The following is a 23,864-nucleotide window of genomic DNA, read 5'->3' as shown; positions in this document are numbered from 1 at the left end:
CCACAAAAGAGCAAATGTCTATCCCAACAGAGTGTAGCCTTCCTGACATCACAGATGCACAGGTGAGAGCTGCCCTCTCCAAAGCAAAAAACACAGCATCAATAGGACCGGATGGTGTCCCGGGCTGCGTCTTACACGAGCTCCAAGAAGAACTGAACCCTCACATAAAGTCACTGTTCAATCTCAGCCTTACTACAGGATATGTACCCAAGGAATGGCGTACAGCAACAGTGGTCCCACTCCACAAAGATGGTGCCACAATGGACCCCGGAAACTATCACCCTATAAGCCTGACTAGCCTGGTCTGCAAAGCTATGGAGTATATCATCATGGAAATCATAAAGAAAGACATTGGGAACCTCCAAACACTGGATCCTACCCAATTCGGCTTTGTTAAGGGTAGATCTTGCCTCGTGAACCTGGTTGACTTCTTTGAAACAGTCACCAAGGGCATAGATGAAGGGAAGGTAGTCCACACAGCCCACCTGGACCTCGCAAAAGCCTTCGACACAATACCCCACTCGGGCATCATAAATAAGCTCACCAGCTTAAATACCACCCCCTATGTCACAAGATGAGTTGCAAACTGGCTTAGGGATAGAACCCACATGGTCAGAATTGCAGGTGCCATGTCAGACTCTAAACCAGTTACAAGTGGCATCCCACAAGGCTCAGTCCTGGGACCTCTCTTGTTCGGTATATATTTCTCTGAGGTACAGGCTAACACGGGAGGACTATGGCTGACCAAGTTTGCAGATGACTGCAAACTGGGTGCCATAATCAACTCGCCGACTGACACAAGCATCCTCCAAAAGGGTCTCACAGAGATGGATAACTGGTGCCAGAGCTATGGCCTAAAGCTAAATGCCAAAAAGTGCATAGTCATCCCCTTTGAGAAAAACAAAGTGCCCAGAAATTACCACATAGGTGGTAATCCATTAAGTATGGAAGAATCAATTAAGGATTTGGGGACCCAAGTAGATAGCAATCTCTCCTTTGACAATCACGTTGCCAAAGTGGTTAGAAAGACCTTCTATATAGCCCACCTTATCACGAAAGGGTTCACATCTAGATCAAGAGAGGTCATTGTGCCCCTCTACTCATCACTCAACAGGCCCATAATTGAATACAATGCCCCATTTGGGATGTACCTTACCCGACACCTGCAGCAACTGGAAAGACCCCAAAAATACCTCACCAAGAGGATCAAGGGACTCAAACAGATGCCCTACGCAGTTAGGCTAAAGAAACTCCAGCTCTACTCAGTTGCTTACCGCCTACTCAGAGGCGATCTGTGCCTGACGTATAAAGCCATGTCCAAACCAGAATTAATGGACATGCTCCACCTCAGGAAATCCAAATCCCTTAGAGCTACACGCTCCAGGGACTTAAACCTCAGCACAGAAATAAATAGGACATGCTGGAGGGACAGATTCATATCCCAGAGGCTCCACTCACTCTGGAACAAAATCCCAATCCATGTTAGGCAGAGCCCCTGAATGACCCTCTTCAAGAGAAATCTTGACGAGTGGATGGGAGATCGTAGGTTTACCCCTGGGATCTCTTCTGTGTCCCTACTATACAGAGGCACAGTCAACTAATCTAAAAGGGTGGCGAAAGCCAAACACACTCTGGCTAGGCTTATAAATGCCCTAGGGCAGACAGCCTAGTATCAACCTATGAACCTATGAAATCTATTATAAAAATTTGTAAATCAACCATAAATCTTTTTTATTAGGATGTAATTTGAATGTTGCATTTAAGCTGTCAGGCAGAAGTTTTGGCCTTATCTACCTTTTAACAAAACCAGTCACAGACTTTGAGCTTTTTATTTTTTATTGTTATTTGAATAAATGAATATTGTAATTACTAAGTAGAGTTCTATGCTGTATTGTAGCCTTATGAATTATATTTTGGTATGTACGCTACCACTGATTCACTGGCTTTGTACATTTTGTAAGTTTATGTTGGTACTAAATTTAGTTTAAAGTAGCTTACCACTGATGTAATCAAAAAAACACTTTCCTTGCATTTCAGAAATGAGGCATTTAAGTTATATTGACTGAGTAAGCATAAAGTTAGAATGCAAGAAAATCAGAAAGGCTGCCAATCATCCTCAGCTCATTCTCTTTCAGATGGTCATAACATTTACTGTACACATTTTCTATTTGATTTAGCAGCTCAAGCTTTATGTACAGAAAATAGTAGTCGTGTACTTACCGTAACACTGATTCATGTCCTCCATGTTCAACCGATACAACTGATAGCTTTCAAGATAATGAAGAGGTTTATTGCTTCTCCATAGAGAACAGTGTCCTCTCCTTCTTGATAACACTTATGTAACTTTTCTCTGACATAAGGACCAAAGAAACATACTCCATCATGAAGAGCATGTGTAAAGGTTCTTTTAAAGTTGTCCGCAAAGTCACAAAGGTGAAACCAAATGTGATAGCTCATCATAATGCCTGAACCCATCACACAATCCATTCCATCTACTGCATTGTGCATGAGCGACATAAAAAATGTTAGTTCTCTTCAACATATTACCCAAAGTGATCTTTAATTGTTTTGTAGTGTCTGGGTTGGTGGCTTCTTCAAGATGCCAAAGCTTAATCCGCTACATCTCTTTGGAAGCAATTCATATGGCTTTATTAGTTCAAGGTCCTGAAGGTAAAGGTGCCTGAAGTATATGCCCACTTCCCCATTATGTCTATGACTCTGGACTCCATGTTGGATGGATGGACAGTGGCTGTATCAACTGTCATCTCTTTCTTTGTCACTGTTGCCACAGTGAAAGCCTTCTAAGGGACCCTTGGAGCAGAACTGTCTGTCCTTCCAAGGCCAAGGAATTTTATCTGGTTTCCAGGGAATCATTTCCAAGGAATCCAGCTCCTGGCATGCTCTCCTGGTAGCCAAGTTAGTGAGGCTGCTGGCAGTTCGCAGGAAGTACCAACCAAGAAGTAGAAAATGCTGAGAATTTAGCCTCAAATAAGATTTCTCCATCCTGAGAGGATAGGTCTGTTGGCCAATATCCCCTCTATTGCATTAATTTCAGGATCCCACTAAATTTGTTGTGTTCTGGAGAGTATTTAGGGGATCTCTCTTGAACATCTGAACCTGCGTCCAACATGGCAGATTCTAAGGGGAAATTAATGTATTTCCTTTTACATATCCTTTTTCTTGGAATATTGGCTTGGGTTGGGGTGAATCCAACTCCTCAGAAAGCTTTGACTGCATCCAAGCATGCTTTTTGAGAATCTCCCCTTGGCTCTGACTTTCAGAAGTATGAGGGGACTGAGATAGAGAAATGTAGCTGTCCTGGGATGGAGCCAACACCATGGGAGTCTGCAGCTCTGTTCTCAGTGATCCTACCCATTACCTTGAAAGTCATCAGTTGGATCAAACAGAATGGATGAAAAAGTTCACTTGTGCTGACTCTCCATTCTGCTGTGAAAAAGAAATATATTTATTTCCAGTCTTCTTGAAAGTAGATATCCAGGACTAAGTTGCTTTTGTAAATAGCATTCATGCTGCACATTTAGAAACTAGTGACAAGGCAGAAAGGCACCAAATTTCCAAAGTGCAACCTAAGGAAAACTCACCAAATGACTATAATCTAGCACCTAAAAACAAATAAAATGTTCCACAAAACATAGTGATTGTGCAAACTACACAGAAACTACCCCTAAACAAACTAAGCAGTAGAAGGCCCACCCCAAACCACCATCACTAATCACTGCCTGATTCAATGTCTGTCATCAGCCAAATGGGAGGTGATTCGAGAGTTTAGCCAGTCAGCAGCAAGAAAAAGCAGCATTCAAGTGACTTGGGAAATGAGCAAAAGTATAAATAAATAATATATATATATACATATACATATATATATATATATATATATATATATATATATATATATATAGATAGATATATAAAAATAATCTATCTATATATAGATACATGTATGAATATAGATATATAGATATATAAATATTTATATAGATATCAATTTATATCTGTGTGTGTGTGTGTGTGTGTGTGTGTGTGTGTGTGTGTGTGTGTGTGTGTGTGTGTGTGTGTGTGTGTGTGTGCGCGTGCGTGTGTGTGTGTGTGCGCTCATATGCTTATGCAAACAATTGTGGAAAGCTCAATGGTCCAAATGCTCTAGCCATTACAAACTTAGATGACCCTCTCCCCACCGCGACATATTGGAAATATATTATGGATTTAAGTGTATTTTAATGGGTCCTCATCTGTGTATTTCTTTCTAAGCATGTGTGTACTAAGCATATATAATTTCCATTAATGTTTCATGCTGCACTGCTGTGATGACATGCAGCATGGAACATTTACTGTGGTGGTGCTGATTTATAAAAAAATACAGGCTTATTGTAAATATTTAACAGAAGCAAAAACAATATCTCTTCTTGGCTTTACATATGGAACAAAACAAACAGCATTTTGGCTTGCAGTTCTATAAAATAATAGTACCTTGGTTTTAACTTTGCACAGTCCACTTAACCTTTCCAATGGGTAGGCTGTCATCAAAAGGTTCTGACTGTAGGCCTCCATTATGGCTGTCTGCTGTAGGTAATTTCACAAGTTACAACTCTACACATTAGCCATGACTTGGCTGATGTACTTTACACTTTCAGTCTTTCTTTTTAATGCTCCTCCAGATGAGCATCTTCTTGATTCTAACCCTCCAGGCTACTTCTTTTTATACTACAGTAATTAGTATTTAAACCCCCATAACTTATACAGAGTATTGCCTAGTACCAGTTTGTGTGGATGTTCCTACACTTCATACTACAACACACATCTAAAGAAATATATGTGTGTGTGTGTGTGTGTGTGTGTGTGTGTGTGTGTGTGTGTGTGTGTGTGTGTGTGTGTGTGTACATGTGCATATCTTCTGTTTTCTGATTAAAGAATAAACAGAATCATTTCAGTGTTGTCTGTATATTATGTACACATGCTTCATTTACTTTAGACAGGTTAAGGTGAGGAAAATATTTTGTGAGTAAAAAAAACAGAGGTATATGGAAAAAGTTGTTAGGAAAGCCCACATGCTCTTTGTACTGTAATGAAAAAGACTTATGATTGGTCTACAGAGCCATTCTGTAAGCTGACTAAATTTTTTTATTTTCCTTGTACAGTGACAATCACAGCAATTGATAGCAGGAATGCAGAATTGTGATTATATTCAAGACAATTTAAATGTAGCAAAATCTCTTAACTCTCCTGTGAATTTCTCAGTTATAAACCAACAGATGGCATATTCCAAAGATGAAAAGGATATTTGTGTCATCCCAGACCGTTGTTGTCACTGGAGAAGGCATATGATGTATTGGGCATTGATGATGCAGCATGAAGAACATTTAGTGGGCTATGATGTAATGATTTACTACCAAATTCTGTGAACGAGTTATGTGCTAATTCAGTGGGCATTGTTTTCCATGCCTGAAAAAAAAACCATAAACATTTTTTCTTCTTTCAGGAACTGATATGCACAGCTGCAAAATGTACAGCCTTTTTTAACACCATCCCCTTACTCTTGACATAGCCCTCAGCTGTCTAGATTTTCACAGAATGTTCAAATATTTCCCTCATATTGTTGGTCTGTTCCTCAGAAAAAAGTATGGTTTTCTGCCAAGTCACCGAAGAATGAAGTCACTAAATAATGCATTTGATTTTCAGACTTTATATCTTTCTAAAAATGTATGCTAACACAAAACCTGGCTCTATTCAAGCAACTTTCTAACTTCATTAGAGAAAAATTTTAAATCCGTCCCCATTTTGTGGCCTTTGTACTGCCTATTATTTTAGGCTTTGTCCAGATGTCTTGCATTAAGAGGTTTAGAAGTAATGGCTGTCTCCCAGTTAACAAAACCTGGATATATACTAATGTATGTTTTGCTCCTAATTTTATTTTTAGGTATAGGTGTCTAAACAAGTCTATAACTTTGGATGGGTATTGTAGAAAAGACAGAATACAATCTTTGTACTGAAAAAGAAAACAGTCATGGGACTGTAGTAAGATAATCATATGTATTGATTTTATTAGTTCTGTGATGAAGTTTATAAAAAGCATACTGGCATTCTGTAGCATAGTTAGGGTTAGGCAAGAGGGTATCTACCCCAGGAACAAAGTGTTCAGGGGTGCCAACAGACAATCTGGATCTCTCTTCAATGCAGCACTGGCTTTTAAAGGCCAGTATTACATTTTCTGTCAAACCTGTAGTGCTCAGTATGTGGTCTAAACTGTAGCAACTGCTTGCTACACTATAATGCTGCATTTGCTACCATCTAAAAGTAAAAAAAAAGAAGGGAAAAAAAAAAAGAAAGTATTATTTCTTTTAACTAAAACCTGATGTCTGTAGCACTCCATGTACAAAGGTTATAAACTACAGCAACTGTTTGCTACAGTTACAAAGATTTTTTTTTTCATTTTTGAACTAAAACCTGAGTGCCATAGCACTCCTTGGAGGCAGGGTATAAACTATAGCAACTGTTTGTTACATTGGTAGCAAGCAGTTTGTTACAGTTTAAAAAAAATTACTTTTTTCATAAAAAATGCATAAGGAGGATCAGGGGCAGGGCACAGAAACAGGACCTGAATGACTGGGGTAAGAAGGAGAGAGGGAGGACGGAGTGCCAGTAGAAAGGATGGTCCTTCTTATTCATTTATTCTTTTGGTCTTCAATAGGAGACCTCAGTTAAGGGTGTGGCTCTAACTGTAATAAGTCTATGGCTACCAGAGGTATAACCAGAGAATTTTATTTTATTCTCACAGTCTGTTATTGCTCCCCTAACCCACCTGGCATTAAAAATGTGCACATCTCACAAAATGTTGCATCCCTTCCAAAAAAAATCATGCATTATTTTCAGTTGTTCCCTCTACACCTACTAAAGGTATTGTTTTTTCAGATTAGCAATACTCTCTGTAAGCAATCCGTCAGTATAGACAGTCACAGGCATACCATGTTCTGAAAAAGATTTTTCAGAACGATGTTCAGAAAAACGGTACTCTTTAGAGTATGAACAGTATGCCTGACTATTCACTTGATGGCTACAATGTAGCCATCAGCTTACTACAGTAAAGTTTTTTAGTTTTTTTTTCTTTTACTCTTCAATGGAAGATATTTTTTTTGGCTGGGGGTGTGTGGCTCTAACTGTAATAAGCTGATCACTAATTACACTGAAGTGCTTTTTTTGCTCTTCACTTGAAGAGCGGAGTAGATATATCATTGTATAGGGTAAGCATTACTTGATTTTCCCTATAAATTAATATAAATTGGCCTGTGATTCATTTTCACTTCCTAGTTAAATAAATGTTAAAATGAAAGTGACCTGCTTTGGTGCCTACCACTGCTAGTGAAGAAGTTACTAAATATACTGATGATGTAATTATTTTGCTTTCTTTTTCCACCACATCTCAGGTGTCTAGAGATACAGCCCAACAATCTGAAAGCTCTCATGGCTTTGGCTGTGAGCCTTACTAACACAGGGCAACAACAAGAAGCTTGTGAAGCATTGAAGAACTGGATCAGGTTCAATCCTAAATACAAACACCTCATGAAGATCAAAATAGGGTCACCAGCTTTCAGCCGAAGAATGTCCTGTGCAGCAAACAGCAGGTAATAGCAAGCTGAGAGACGTCTGTCAGCATGTCATGTTGTTGTAACAGAAACTGTTATGTGAGTATGATGATAACAGTAATGTAGATTGGATCAGCAGGCCTCAAGAGGCTTAAGAGGTCATTCTTTGAAGGTCACTTAAATGAGCTATTGCTTGTATGGTTTTGAAAATGTTTAATAGGAGGCTACAGTTCTATAACTTTACTCTACGCATTAAGTTATATATTTGAAATGTGTTTATGTACATATTTTTTCCAGACTGCGCCTAAAGGATTTGCTGAAAAAAATCCACCACAAAAATATGGACTGTGCCACTGTCAAGCATACCTCTCAACTGTACAGATTTTCGCAGAATGTCCAGATTTTTGCCTCATATTTTTGATCTGTTTCTTATAACATAGTGGTTTTCTGACAAATCTTTGGTAAATCATTGAGGGTTGAAATTATAAAATAATGACAGACATTTGAGTTTCAGACTTCATACCCTTCAGAAAATTCATGCTAATGCAAAACCTGTTATTCTATCAACTTTCTAATTTAAACAGTGTCCCTATTTTGGCCCTTTGTACCCCCATTATTTTTGGCTTTGTCCAGATTTCTTGCCCTAAGAGGTTGAGAGGTATGCTGTCAAGGCATGATGGAAAAGCTTTGATTACAGGATCTACAATTACATTTTGGTATGATGTATATGGGATCTGAATGACTAGAAAACAATGTTTACGATAAAGGACTGACATTTCAGAAGATCATGCATTAAAGGAATAAGGAAGGCCATTATGGCCAGCCTGAAACACTGTAGTTGGAATAGGTAAAGGAATGTAAATATTTGTTAAGGTATATTTGCATCATATTACCGCAGTCCAGTATATGAAGTATGTACTCAGAATTATAGCAGAAATTACACAACATTATCACTAGTATTAGTAATTGAAAAGTGCCAACAGCTAGGTGCAGGCATAGCACACAGTACCATCAGTGAATTTAAATCAGGCCCTAAAGCATCATCATCATCATCATCATTATTATTATTGCTAGAAAAGACCCATTGTGTAAAAGTACCGAGGCACTCAAGTATTGTAGGTTATGTAATAATGTCACACCTGACAAAGCATGGACACTCATTTTGGCCTTGTGCTTCAGTCTGTAACAGAACTGAGGTTATGGTAGCAATACAAATAGGGAATAGGTTATATTACGATTTCCTCCTGACTGGTATGATTTTGTCTGAGCCCAGTATTCTAGAAGATAGAGTTAAATCCCAAGAAGACCCACATGACCCAGCCCTGCATTATTTTAACAATAATCCGTGACTGGGTATGGGTAGCACAGGTTTTACCCACAGCTTGTGTTTTGGTCATGTGAGTAAAGCCCAAGTTTTTAAACAAAGCCAGCTGTGGGTTAGTCCAGTGATACCCAAATACAGGAGTAGATTATTGCCATTAAACAATGACATTGTTTGATAAAAAAAGTCTTACCATTTTTAAAATAATGTCATTGTATAAAGGGACTTAATTTCTCTTTCACTGACTCCTGATCGTCTGGGGCATGTAGCATGTGTATTGTGCATGGTCTAAGCCTGTAAGTGCTTGTGAAGTGCACTGAAGGTTCTGTTTTTTTTTTTTCAACTGCATTTTCTGTGTACGGTCTGCATGTCCAGGGAAGTTGTTATATGGGTGCAGAGCACACACAGTATCAAGAGCTGTGATATCCTTTTCTGTTTTTTTTTAACTGAGTTGTCTTAATCTGCTGCAGGGAGCAGGTTAGCAGTATAGGGTAGCGTGAGAAGGCTTTTTGTTTTAAACAGAGTGTCTGCTTTGCAGCACAGAGAAACGGTGTTTTAACTAGACTTCATTCTGTTAGGATTGTTCAATTTACAATGGGCACACTGATTCTACTGTCAAATCACCATGCACATATTTGAATAGAAATAACCTTTTATTGTTTAATGCAATTTATCATGGCTATGGTTTTCTAGTGTGTTTTAATGGTTCCCTGTCTGTGCATTCTATTCCAGTCATATGAATACTGAGCAATAAGCAGCATCAGTTCCATTACTATTACTTTGTTTAATGACCGAGACAGTGTGTGCATCCTGAAATATTTTATATCAGGCATTGCACAGTTTGTTTAAGCACTGTATTCAGTTTCCTGTAGTACATTGCTGTAAAGTCCCAAGAGTAGTATTTGAAACACAATGTTATCCATCCATCACTCCATCCATCCACCCATCTTTTAAGCAATTGTCTTGTTTAGGGTCACAGTGTTGTAAGCTGAACAGGATAGACCAGATTTTCCCATCATCAACCAGAATTCTTCAGGTCAGCCTGTTGGATCTTCAGGTGTTCCCAGGCAAGTTGAGAGCTACAATCCCTGCAGTATATTTATGGTTGTTCTAAGCCTCATCCCAGTGGGTTGTACTTGGCTCACTTCCAGTGGGAGACTCCCAGGATCATCCTCACACCTTGCATAATTACCTCAGCTTTCTCTTCTCTGTCCAGTGGATCACTACTAGAACAATGATGTCTTCTTGGATTGCTGAGCCCCTTACTTTGTAACAGAGAGTCAGACCAGCTGCTCTGCGAAAGGACCTAATTCCTGTTATATGGCTTCACAGTTTCAAGCCCTTTAGTCACTACACAAAGTAACTGACAAAGGTGAGGAAGAGAACATAGACTAACTAGTAAATTAAGGTTTTTGTCCTATCATTCATTTCACTTCCACAATCCTGTACGGTTCCTGCAGTACTTCTGCCACAATCCTGTACAGTACATACAGTACTTCTGCCACAATCCGGTAGAGTACCAGCAGTACTTCTGCCACAATCCTGTACAGTACCTACAGTACTTCTGCCACAATCCCATACAGTATCTGGAGTCCTTCTGATACAGTCCTTGGCAGTACCTGTAGTACTTCTGCCACAATCCTGTACAGTACCTACAGTACTTCTGCCACAATCCTGTACAGTACCAGCAGTACTTCTGCCACAATCCTGTACAGTACCTACAGTACTTCTGCCACAATCCCATACAGTATCTGGAGTCCTTCTGATACAGTCCTGTGCAGTACCTGTAGTACGTCTGCCACAATCCTGTACAGTACCTGTACTTCTGCCACAATCCCATACAGTACCTGAAGTACTTCTGAGACAGTCCTGTGCAGTACCTATAGTACTTCTGCCACAATTCTGTACAGTATATAGGGTCATAGGATCATAGGAAGTTACTAGGTTATTGGCCCTCAGGCCCTTATAAGCTTAGCCATGAGTTTAGCCCATGTTTAGACAAACCAGCACCCGATGCCCTTTTCCAGCAGGGGCACTAGTGGAATCCCAGGAGTATATTTTCTGTTTCCCATCCAGTTATCTAGGTTGCGCTTAAAAAGAGGTAAAGAGGTAGTCTGCTTGATATGGAGAGGGAGTTCTTTTCCATAGATGGGGGAGTCTCTGGGACACAAATCTGTCCTGCCAACAAGTCTTGTTGATGTCACAGACCATGCTGAGGCCGTGCATGCAGGTTACTCGAGTGGAGCTTTACTTGCGGATATGCAGCAGTCCCATCAAGGTGGGGTCCGTGATCTCCTTAAGTTGGGGTCCATGATCGCCTTGTATGGCAGAGAGAGGTCACCTCTGAGGAGTCTGTATAAAACTGAGTAGAGGGATAGGGCATTTAGCCTATCTGTGTATGGCAGATGTCTGAGGCCCTGGATTCTCCTGGTGAGGAACCTCTGTGGTCTCTCCAGCTGCTGCATGTGCTTTGTGAGGTACATACCGAAAGGAGCATTGTACTCAATAATAGGCCTTATAAGGGAAGAATACAGGGATGTTATGACCTCCCTGTCCCTGAATGAGATACCCTTACTTATGAGGTGGGCTGTGTAGAAGGCTTTCCATATAATGGAAGCAACATGGTGGTCAAAAGTCAGGTTGCTCTCAACCTGGGTGCCCAAATCCCTCACAACTGATTGTGTGATTAGGACATTGTTATTAATGTGATAATTTGTGAGGACATCACTCTCCCCAAAGGCGATGATGATGCATTTTTTGGTATTCAGCTTGAGGCTATTTTTCTGGCACCGGTCATTTGTCTGAGTGAGACCCTCTTGGAAGATGTCCACATCACTAGTGGAATTGATGACAGCACCCAGCTTGCAGTCATCTGCAACCAGCCATAGCCCACTGGTTTTGGTCTGCACCTCAAAAATGTATAGCCCAAATAACAGAGGCACCAAGACCGAACCCTGGGATACACCGCTTGTTACGGGTCTACTGCTTGAGGTGGCTTCCCCTATTTTGACTAGGTGGGTTCTATCAGTGAGCCAGTTTTCTACCCATCTGGTAACATATGGCTTGATGCCAAGTTGAGAAAGTTTATCTATTATGCCTGAGTGAGGAATAGTGTCAAAGGCTTTGGCCAGGTCAAGGTAGGTAGTGTGCATCGTCTTCCCCTCATCCATGGCTTTGGTGGCTGTCTCAAAGAAGTCGACCAAATTTAGCAGACATGACCTACCGTTGACAAAGCCAAACTGTGTGGGATCAAGTGTTTCGAGGTTGCCAATGTCTTTGTTAATGAGGTCCATGATAATCCATTCCATGGCCTTGCAGATCAGGCTAGTTAGGCTGATAGATCTATAATTTCTCGGATCGGTGGATGCTCCACCTTTGTGGAAAGGGTGCTGGGATGAAGCCAGTACTCAGGCTTTGGTTGAATAGGGGTGCCTAATGGTGCTGCAAGTTCCTGCCTGAGTTCACTTAGGATGCAGCCTGAAATGTTATTGGGTCCCATGGAGGCTGTATTTTTTGCCTTTGAGAGAGCAGTGGTGACCTGTTCCCTAGATATAAGAGGAAGGGGGCAGGTACTGGGGATGATTTGATTTACTGATGGGGAGGGACAGAGGGGTAAAGATTTTGCTGAATCTGTCAGCCAGCAAGTTTACTATATCTACGACATATATATATATATATATATATATATATATATATATATATATATATATATATATATATATATATATATATATGTGGTGTCCTTGACCACCAGTTCTGAACAGATCTGGGTGTTTCCTTTGAGGTTGCGGACATATGTGAAGAAGGCCTTATGATTGTCTCTAGTAGATGTGGCCAATTTGGACTCCAAGTTTGCTTTGGAGGATTTCACTAGTGCTCTTATTTGCTTGTTCAGACTAAGGAGACATTGCTTCCAATTGGGCACCTGCTCCTTCTTGGTCCTGGACAGCAATTTTTTCCTTTTGTTATATAGTTTATTTATTGCAGATGTCCACCAGACAGGTTTACTCTTCCTTGAGGAGGATGATTTAGTCCTGTCGGATATTCCTGATTTCATGCATCTATATAAATGCTCATATAGTGCTTTGGTGTAGTTTTGGCTATTAGTGCCAGTTCCTGCAGAGTGGGAGGGGGCTGTGAAGCTGTTTATACCATCCCTCAGGAGGCTGTAATCAGCTGTGGAGGTTTTTATGCCTGATCCTAGCTAGAGGGGGGTTGGCGGAGATGGTGACTTCGAAAGTGACCGCCTTATGGTTGGATCTTACCAAGGAAGATGATACTGCAGGGATGCTGCAGTGGTTACTCATGTTGGTTAATACCAAGTCCAAGATATTATCACCTCTTGTGAGGGTATCAACTAGCTATTCCAATGCATTTGCATTGACAAAATCAAGGAATCTCTGGGCATTTGTGTTCTGGCATGAGTAGTTCTTCCAATCTATGTTTGAGAAGTTAAAAGTCACCTAGGATCAGAGTAAAGGGTTGAATCTTGATAGATTTGAACAGGTCCAAATAGGCGGATTGGGCATCTTGAGTCAGATTTAGGAGCCGGTAGCTAGCTATGATTTGAATAGGGGTCTTGTCAATGGTTAACGGAACCTCGAGTGTCTCCTGTGTGTCATACTGTTTGACCAACCTGGAGGTGTCTATGTCTTTATTGTATATTGAAACTCCACCTCCTTTGGCTTTACTGCCCACAGTTTGATGTCTGAATGTATGATAGGATGAGTAATCAGATAAGGCTAGGGTGCTCTCTACAGCTTTGAACCAGGTTTCTGTGACTGCTCAGATGTCAGCATTTTCCAGGGTTAAAAATACTTGCGATGAGTGCAGTTTCATGTTTAGACTCCTAGCATTTAGCAGCATTACCGTTAATTTGTGTTTTGTTGAAATGTTTATGTTGGTAGTTTTAACCTCATCACTTTTCCTAAAAAAAGCACTATAGGGGAGGCAAGAGTCTTTGCCAGAAGCCTGAATCCCAGGTGAGACAGATGCAGGCCATCTCTGGTAAAGCATCATGGTCTGTTGATCATACCTTCCCAGGCTGTCAGGTACTGGATCCCCCTGGAATGACACCAGACACTAAGTCAATTGGATACTCTCTGTACCTTGGTTTCACCTTGATAGTGTATTTATGGTATTGTGAACAAGGGCAGAGGGACAAGACATGCCCTTAATGGAGTCCTGTGCTCATCTTGAATATAATCAGCTTAATTCAGGGATTGTAAGTATAGCTCTTAGTCCTAAAATACTGGGCCCAAATGGCATTTAGAAACAATGCTGAAATCCTATTCTGGTGTAACATCTCTCACAAGATGTTCATGTGCATGTGATTGCACGTGTTTGTTCCACAAAACACATGTAGATAGTACTGGCATGCTCCCTCATCCCTGATAGTATCTGTGCAAGGACTAAGTGTTTTCCCACTGTTCTGTTGCCACGATGGAATCTGCACTACTGCTCATAAATCACAGGCTCATGTGTTGAGCTGGGGAGTGTAATCCTCATATTTTCATTTCTAAAGTAATTTAATGTGATAATAACATTAGTGAGTTCAGCACCATGCATTGCATGAATATAGAAATGGTGCTTCACTATCACTGCTGTTTCAGAGCCAATAAAATACCTCCTGTGCCTTACCTAAGGCTAATTTAGTGAGCATTACACTGCTGCTTTTGCAGATCCCTAATAATCAGTGAAGAAGGAACTGCGGGATTAAATCTGATTTGTGCTGCAAGAAGAAATTATAAAGCTGTTAATGCTTTTGTCATAAATGTTCCATTCCAAAGCTGTAAGAACATTTATTTGTGACAGGAACATCCAGTATCAAATAGCTCTGCCATAAATATGATATTTATTCATGATTTACTCAGACCATGATCTTATAAAGGGGTGACACAGTGCCACAGCAGCCAAAATTGCTGCTTCATAGCATTTGACTCTCCAGTTAAGTTCCTGTTTGGGTTGCTTTCTGTGCAGATTCTCCACAGATTGCTTTTGTGAGTTTTTGCTAGGTTCTTGAGTTTACTTTTTTCTTTTTCTTACCCCAACCATTCAAATATCTTTATATTTTTTTCAGTTTCCTAGTGTTGTCTTGTTTTCATGCACTTTTTTAACACCAAAAGAAAATTATTGATGCTAAGAAAAGCCCCACATGTATTAAATTCAAGCCTCCCTTTAATTTTACTTTATAAACTATCCCTCTTTTGATCAGGTTCAACCTTGTTCCATACAAAAAAACGAACAAAAAAAAAACAACAATTTACTTTCCATTCAGCTGGACATGGAAGCCAAGATTCACCTCTCAAGCTTTGCTCTTGAAGTGAATTTCTTGGTATCCATATCTCAAACACATAATAAAGGGTTATGATCAGAGACCTGATCATAATTCTATGTAACGCATAGATTTTTACTTGCTCCATGTACTATCAGTCACAGAAAAAGAAAGTGCAAAGTGTTTTACCAGCTTTGAAAGCCATGAAAGTATGAAGCGCTGTCAAACAGCAGCACATGCATCACCTTATCTGATTAAAAATTCTGAGGGGAACAAATGATAAAAATTAGGGATAATTTTAAATATTCCTCTAATTACTTAAGAAATTAATTCAACAGGTTTTCCATCAGATTGCACTTTTTGAACAGTACAATGTATGAAACTAATTGTGGCACTTTTTATTGACTGTAATCTTCAGTGGTTTGCCTGTAGGAAAAAACAAAACAGGAGGGGATGGTGCAAAAATATGAGACAAACTCAAAGGTCAGTTGATATTGCAAAGACAACAGGCAGAAACAAAGTTGATTTAAGTCTGCCATTGTTATTTATTGGCTGCCACAGTCATTTGTTAGTCTGCAGCGCAAGACCCAATCATACCATCTCTTACAGGGATGTGAACCAATTCTTAGGAGCAGATTTCGCAACAGAGAAGCAGATAACAAGTTTATATTTTCCCCAGTTTCAGAGCATAATCACATTGTGCCATACAAGTATATTCTCTCCCTTTACATATTCTTAACCTACCATTTAATATCTCTCTCATCAATTTTACATCTTGTGCTGTTTTCCATTTCTCCTTTATTACATTACAATTAAAGTCTTCCACCAACATAACAGACATATTTACTATCACATAACTTTGAATTTCCTCAAACATTTTTTTTATTTTTATTCGTTTTATTTTATTTTACATTTGTTGACCAGGATTGTCTGACTGGATTAATGTCCATTTTCAGAGCAGACCCGGGAAGAAAAGCTCCAAGGTAGACAGATACAGTAATAACAAAGAAGGCATATTACAGATATGGTATTTACAAATAATACGTAAGCAGACATGAATAGACAAATTCACAAGTTCGAATTAGCCCTGGTAACAGTCAGGGGAAAATTAAACAGTAGTTTGATTAATTGGTTATTCACATTCATGGTGAGAATTAGCCAGGCTTGTTGCAGTGGCTAAGCCAGTTTAGTGCTAGATGTTGTTGAGTTTAGCTTTAAATTGGCATAGGGAGGAAAGCAAAGTAAAATCAGCTGGAAGTAAGTTCCAGGCTCTGCCTGCAGAATTTGCAAAGAGGGAATCACCGGCTACATTGTCAATTTTGATTGTCTGAATTAGTAGTCTGTTTGAGGAATGAAGCAGTCTTGGATTGTTGTAGGGGGTGATAATATTTTTAAGAGCTGGTATAATATCTGGATTAGATAGGATTTTATTATCCATAATCAGAAGGTTATATTGGATTAGACTGGAAAGTTTTAGCCACCCAAGCTGTTTAAGGTTGATGCAGTGGTGTGTTCTAAAAGGCAGGCCAGTTGTAAACCTAGCAATGTGATTGTAACAGGTTGACAGCCTATTAAGTACAGTCTTGTTTAGATTAGAGAGAAGGGGGAAGCATATACAAGTGTTGAAAGTAGGTGAGAGCGAGCTATGGCTATCTTAGCTGGAGGGATTAGGAAGGCTTTTATTCTATACAGCGACCCAAGTTTTTTATTGATGGTCTTGATCAATTTGTTTACATGAAGTCAAATTTTAAGTTATTATCGATAATGACTGCTAGTAGTTTTGTAGAGGGGTCAAGGGTGATTATTGTGCCATCTTTTGCATTTATGGTAAAGGTAAAAGCAGCAGACCTTTGTGTTGGTGAGAATAACAACATTTTAGTTTTTTGGGGATTTAGCAACAATCAACGTTCAGAGAGCCAGTTTTCTATAGTATTAAAGGTGGACTGGATGGCAGACCTCAAGTCTAAAGGAGATGTGGCTGAGCAAATCAGGGTGGAGTCATCAACATATTGGATACAGCTGACATTTAGGATGACTGTATGTAAGTCATTAATAAAGACAGAAAATAGTATGGGCCCTAATATGGAGCCTTGTGTTACTCCAAGGTTGTTAGGTAATAGGTTAGAGAGCTAGTTCTGCCAGAGAACAGCCTGCTGCCTCCTATTGAGGTAGGATTTAAACTATTGAATGGCATTAGAATTTAGACAGAAAGATTGCAGGGTGTGAATCAAAAGTTGTTAATCCACCATGTCGAATGCCTTGGAAAGATCCAGGAAGAGGGCTGAGGATATGTGATTATTGTTACAATTATTATTTATGGTATTGGTAGATGCTAGTAGGGCTGAAGTTGTGCTGTGGTGTGGATGGAAGCCGTGTTGGGTATCTGCCATGAGGTGATTCTGAATGAGGTGGTGCATGAGTTGTTTGTCTATAAATTTTTCCATAATCTTAGCTAGTGGAGAAAGTATAGCTATTGGTCTATAAATGGAGAATTCAGTGGAGGAACTTCCTTTATGTAGTGGGATTACATAGGATGTTTTCCAAATGGTGGGAATTTTAGCCTCTGCTATGGTACGATTAATTAGTATTGATACTGGATAGGCAATGGCATCAGCTGATTTTTGAAGGTACATGGCAGACAGTTGGTCAACGGAGAGTGTGGTGGGTTTTAATATTTTGATCAAGGTACGCATAAGCGACGTGGACACTGGTTAGAAGCTGAATGAGAGTAGGTTTATAGGGGTAGTACTATCAGAGCCAGGAGAGCTAGGAGATAATTGGCTAGTAGGGCTTGAATTGTCTCTGTAAAGAAATGGTTAAAACTGTCTGAAACATCCTCAGGGGATTTATCAATGGTAGCAGCGGGGATAGAGGTAGACGTTTTTCCAGGATGAAGTAGATTATTCAGACCTGCCCAGAACTTCTGAAGATTGTTCCGGTTATCTGTCTGTAAATTACAGTAGTATTGTTATATTGGGTCTATATTGCAACATCGAATGCTTAAAACAGCGAACGATGTTACATCGACACATTTTCAGCGAAAGCTGAAAATGTCGAATCCAAAGAACAGCGATTTCTTTCCTAGGGAAAGAAATCGCTGTTCCAATCCCCGCAAAAAAAAAAACACATTACACACTTCCAAACACATACACATATACTCAGTCGTAATTATACCCCCCCCAAAAACCAGTAAACAATTAAATACACATATGCACATAACCCAAACATACATTTAACGGAAAAAAAAATAGTAAACATTTTAAACCATATGCACTTACCTTAACCCGCACCTTAACCCTAAGGTCAGTAACTCTCGCACATTTACATAAACAGCTCCAAACACATACACACTTACCTTAACCCTAATTCTACCCCACAAAACAAAAGTAAACAACTGAAAACACATACACACATAACTCAACCATACATTTAACACAAAATATAAAACAGTAAACACTTTGATACATATGCACTTACCTTAACCCGCACCCTAACCCTAAGGTCAGTAACTGTTGCACAATCACGCTCGGGAGCTATACCAGACAAGGGACCATACTACACTTCAGAACACGGCAAAACAACGAAGCGGTCAAGCGACTTCTTTCCCAGGGAAAGAATTAGCTGAACAGCCGCTTCTCTGTTTTGCCTGTTCACTCTACGTGTCGACGAAAATGCATTCGATATAATGCGTTTTCGTTGTACTCATAGGAACCCATTATATTTACAGTTATAGTTACATTTTTCTAACATCTCTCTTCATCATGTTCTTCACAATCAGTGATGCTATGCTTAAATTGGGTCTACTTTGTTTCGTTGAATCTCATTTCACTGAATTTCATTTCACCCTTCGCCACTTCGCTGAAAACTCAAATTAGTGAAAACTCATTTCACTGAATCTCATTTCACTGAACTGCAGTTAGTATATATGGTACTGTGTAGAGTACTGTAAGGCAAGTAAAAGGTATATGCCCTTTTCCCCACGTAGTGCGATCCTGGAGTTAGTATATATTGTTAGGGGGAGTGGGGGGTGTAGCCCCCCACTTAGTTTGACTACATATTGTCACATGGAGACATTTAGTCATTGGTGTTGTAACTATGCATGTCTATTGCTTAAAATGTATTGTTTTGAAGTTTTTGGTAAAATAAAATATAAAACAAACAAGTTAGGGGCTATGCCCCACATCCCCTAATGTGGGGGGCTGTGCTCCCCATCCCCTAACTATATATATATACTAACTCCAGGATCACACTACAATGGGGAAAAGGGCATATACCTTTTACTTGCCTTACAGTACTCTACAGAGTGCCATATATACTAAGTTCAGTTCAGTGAAATGAGATTCAGTAAAATGAGTTTTCAGTCATTTGTGTTTTCAGCAATGTGGTCGGGGTGAAATGAAATTCAGTGAAATGAGAAACAAAGTAGACCCATTTAAATTCATCTTTCCTTTTTTTTTTTTTTTTGCTTTTCTTTCAGTTCATCTTTTTCTCTCTCATCTTTCTCGTAATAGAACCTTCCACCATTTTCTTTTCTGACTCAGAGCTCGTATCTACCGCTTCTTCCTCTTCTTTTTCTTCTTCTCTTTCTGTTTCTAATGCCACAAACCTACTTTCCATCTCCATGGGAGGTTCTATTTCATTTATTAGTTTCTGGACTTCATCTAGTACATCTTCTTCTATATTTTCATATTGTATTTTGTCACCCATCCACCCCATGCTTTTATCATTTTCTTCAAATGTTTTGCAGAAGAACATGCCCCCCTTAATTTTCCTCACTTTTCTTTCTTCATTAGTTAGTGAACAATAAAACCAAAAATGTTCTGCTCTTTCACATTTCCTCAAAATTGTTAATACACTGCCCACACCTTCTTTTTGTAAAATCCTGGATTAAATAGGATTATTCCCTAAAGAAAAAAAAACATACTTTTGGCTGCCCCTAATACTTACCACTTCCCTTTTCCCATTTATTGTTATCATATTAAGCAAATACTGCAACTTATTTTCTGTTTTTACAGTCACATAAACTTCTCATCCTACAGTTCATGCTTTTCTGTCATCTACAACTTTTTAATATCATGCACATCCTGACATAAGCTTAGAAAAAAAAAACATTTTTAATTCACTTTCTTCTATCTTAGTTATTCTAAAGTATGACAACATTTTTCTTTTTAACTGTACATTTAAATGTTAATAAAAATATTTTTCCAAGGAGATATATTACTTCTCCTTTAACAGTAATTAACAAATTTCTCTGCTAGTACAAATATCTTAAAAATCATGTCTTTAAATTAATACCCTAACATCATTCAAACCGAATGCCAAGGACATAATAATGTTGTCTAAAACACAGTACCTGTTTATTTGCTGTACAGCCTTTGTTTTCACCTTCACCACAGGCCTTTTCTTCCAGCTCTCAACAGCTTCAGTCTGTTTCCTCTGCACCTGCACGTCCTTCTCTTTCTATGGTCTTTCGCTAGAACCCGATCCTGCCGCTCCATAATTTTTGTTTCCTCTGAAAACCCTACTGTCATTCTCTCTCTGTTTACCACTTTTATTCAGTCTTCCAACAGTCCAACACATTGCACACCCTTAAAGCTAGTTAATCCACTGGCCAGACATGTCCCATCTCTAGCCATACCATCATTTACAGTTATCTTCTGTCATTCATAGGTTCATCGGCAAGTACTAGGATAGCTGCCCTTGCAGGCCATTTTAAGTCTAGCCAAGTTCCATTTCAAAGGAGAGGATCAAACCCTGTACCTTGTGACTGTGAAGTAACACATTAAGCATTATACCAACCCCGACCCCTTTCTGCCACCTCCTCATCACAAATATTTTGTCCATTACCATGCTGTTACTACTGTATTCATTTGTTGACTCTAAATGTTCCATGGACTTTGTGTTATTCTGATGCTGTTACTATTGTATCGTAAACAAATGTTCGTGTGGAGCTTTCCTCCCTGGGCCTGCACTAAAAATGGGCTCATCTCGGTCCAGTGGACCTTCCTCGTAAACAAATACAAATAAATAAATAAAATAAAGACTCCACAACATGGTCTCCAATTCAAATGGTTCTCCTTCGTTGATCATTTTTTTGTAAGACAGAGTCATCCAGATCTCCTGATGTTATGATATTCACCCCCAAAGCATCTTTTTCCTTCTGAATAACACTTTCCATTCTCTAATCCAGTTTATCTTCAGTGACATCAGTAACAGCCCTTTGGAGCCCCCTAGTGATCACCTCACAAAGAGTCCTTCAAAAGAGTAGAGAAACTTTATTAAATCATCAGACAATGTGTACACAATATCAAATTACAAACTTATCAAAATCAAACATCTACCATCAAGAAACAGCATGCAAAAGAAAAAAAAATACAGAACTGTCAACCGAGAAAATAATGTAATCCGCATATTCTTGACTTAGATATATTTAAATGCAAACCTCATCATTCTTTTTGCCAAAACCAAAAACACATTTTCTTCAATTTAAGGTCACAATCCCACAACTCATTATATAACAATTAAGCACAGAAACCATTTCATAAAACATATAGAGGCAAAAAGAGTGACTGCTTACCTGATAAAGTGTTTTTTTTTCCTGCTACTACCTGTGCGTCTGTCCGATCTAGCTGAAAAGCAAGTATTTCTGCTCATTTACCTGTTTTGAACTGTTTTAAGCTGTTTTTCCACCTGCACTTTTAAAGATTGTCCTGCTTGTTGCATTTACCTGTTGAGGCTACACACTCAAGTGCGCTAGCCTGTGTTACATATTTATTGCATTTTTCTGCTGTCTGCTTACAAAAAAAAAAAAAAAGAAAAAACAAAAAAAATTATCCTTGTTTCCCGCCTTTCCTGACCTAGAGTAGTCCAAATACAGGCTTTGCTGTATTCTGGACTTTTGGAAAGTTCCTGTGTTACCCATTTCCTTTCTTGGATAAAAAGAGGCTTTTTTGTTCACCAGTGCGAGTGGGGAGCTTAGAGCAGCCTATCTATCCCTGGAGGAGTGTTCCCAGCACAAGAATCTGGTAGTCTATTGGCCGTTTTGGGCCAATTCCTAGCTCTTTCAAGTCCCCCTGTATAAAACCCGCTTTAGCGTGGCTTTGCGCGATTTTGCGCATAGCATAGCATCAGGCAGTGCCGCTTAATTGGGTTTAAACCATTCTCGGCTCCACAAAGTCTGCTCTTCACTTTCCCTTAGAACTGCTCTAGCTCTCAAAATAAATACCCTATTCCTAATCTAAAGCCTGGCACTTGCTCACTAAATCAATTATATAAGTCAGCACTAAATAATTGAAAGCACTACTTCCTCACAAACTCCCTTTGAGTACCTTGTTTCCCATTGGCCCTTTTTTCAATTTTAAAGGAGTTCCCTATACTATTCTAGCATGTCCAAAGGTCAGTTGTCAATCTCCTCTCCAGTCCAGCTGGTGAATCTGGGAATCTTGAGGCAATGTTACAACTACCTCATGTACACAGGCAACCCCCTCCTCCTTCCAACAAGTTCCAACATATGTGAGAGATGCAAACATATAGCCAAACTGGAGGCTATGCTCTCTCAACTCATTACTGGCGTAACCAGTCAGGAGGAGAAGGTAACCACACACACTACAATTCCGGTCTGACATAGACCTACCACAACAGCAAACCAGACACATAAACACACAAAAACATACTCGGAGGCTCTAAATAAGAATCTGCCTAAGCAGCAGACACCTCCAAAGCAGACATCCAAGCAATCGCTACCCCAAAACAAAACACGTGCAACACATAGTTCACAAAGCCAGTGTGCCGAACAGTCACAGCTCTTAAGGCTAAACAACACACCTGATACTCTTGTAATAGGTGATTCTATCATCAGGCACACTGACGTCCCGCTCACTAGGCTGAACAAGGAGAAGGTCACGGTGAGCTGCCTGTCGGCGCTAGGATCCCCTACATAACACAAGCACTCAGGTCACTCCAAGGCAAGTAGAAATATGACTCAGTCATTGTCCATGCTGGTGTGAATGACCTGAGACATACCTCCCTGGACTACATGAAAAGAGACATAGAGGAGCTCTCTGAGCATGTAGCCCAGGCCTGTATGACCCTGACCTTGAGTAGCATCCTACCCTCTCCAAGAATGATGCCACAATATGAAGACAAGATGATCAATTTCAACAATTGGCTTAAGTATTGGTGTCATTCAAAGGGGATCCAATGCCTGTCAGCCTGGGATGACATGCTCGACAAGCCACGTTTTGCTAGGGACGACTTGCACCTGTCACCCCTGGGCTTTCGGATATTGGCAAAGGCTCTTGCTACCCCCATAGTGCCTTTTTTAGGCAAAACTCAAAAGACAAACCCACCTCCATAGGTATCACAAGGGAAAAGAAACTAAGGGTAATGCTACTCAATGCCAGAAATCTAAACCTCAAGATGCACGCACTCTAAACTCTTAGCATGGAGAACATTGATATCTGTGCAGTAACAGAAACCTGGTTCAAGGCTCCCGAGAGCACCCCAGCACTACCAGGTTATACCTCATACCATGCTTTTCGGCCCCAAAACTTGGACCAAACCACAAAAGGAGGAGGAGTATCAATATTCGTCAAAGATACCCACACCTCCAGGTTGGTGGCACAGCACGAAGCATCAGAGACTATCCATGTGCAACTAACAGTGGGTAAAA

At 39.7% G+C, this 23,864-nt stretch overlaps 1 protein-coding gene across 1 annotated transcript in view; it reads left to right on the top strand.

The window, feature by feature from the left end:
- The window catches only part of PEX5L (peroxisomal biogenesis factor 5 like), a 1,534,471-nt gene that overhangs the window by 1,394,444 nt on the left and 116,163 nt on the right, over positions 1-23,864 (top strand). Inside the window, exon 10 of the mRNA XM_044070386.1 lies at positions 7,440-7,637. Coding sequence (XP_043926321.1) covers positions 7,440-7,637 — 198 coding nt within the window. The remainder of the gene's footprint in view (positions 1-7,439; positions 7,638-23,864) is intronic.

This window comes from Protopterus annectens, chromosome 4.part1, assembly GCF_019279795.1.
Source record: "Protopterus annectens isolate FY-2018-M chromosome 4.part1, PAN1.0, whole genome shotgun sequence".
Taxonomy (NCBI): domain Eukaryota; kingdom Metazoa; phylum Chordata; order Ceratodontiformes; family Protopteridae; genus Protopterus; species Protopterus annectens.
Note: the sequence above shows the minus strand (reverse complement) of the source record. Positions and strands in the feature narration are given on the sequence as shown.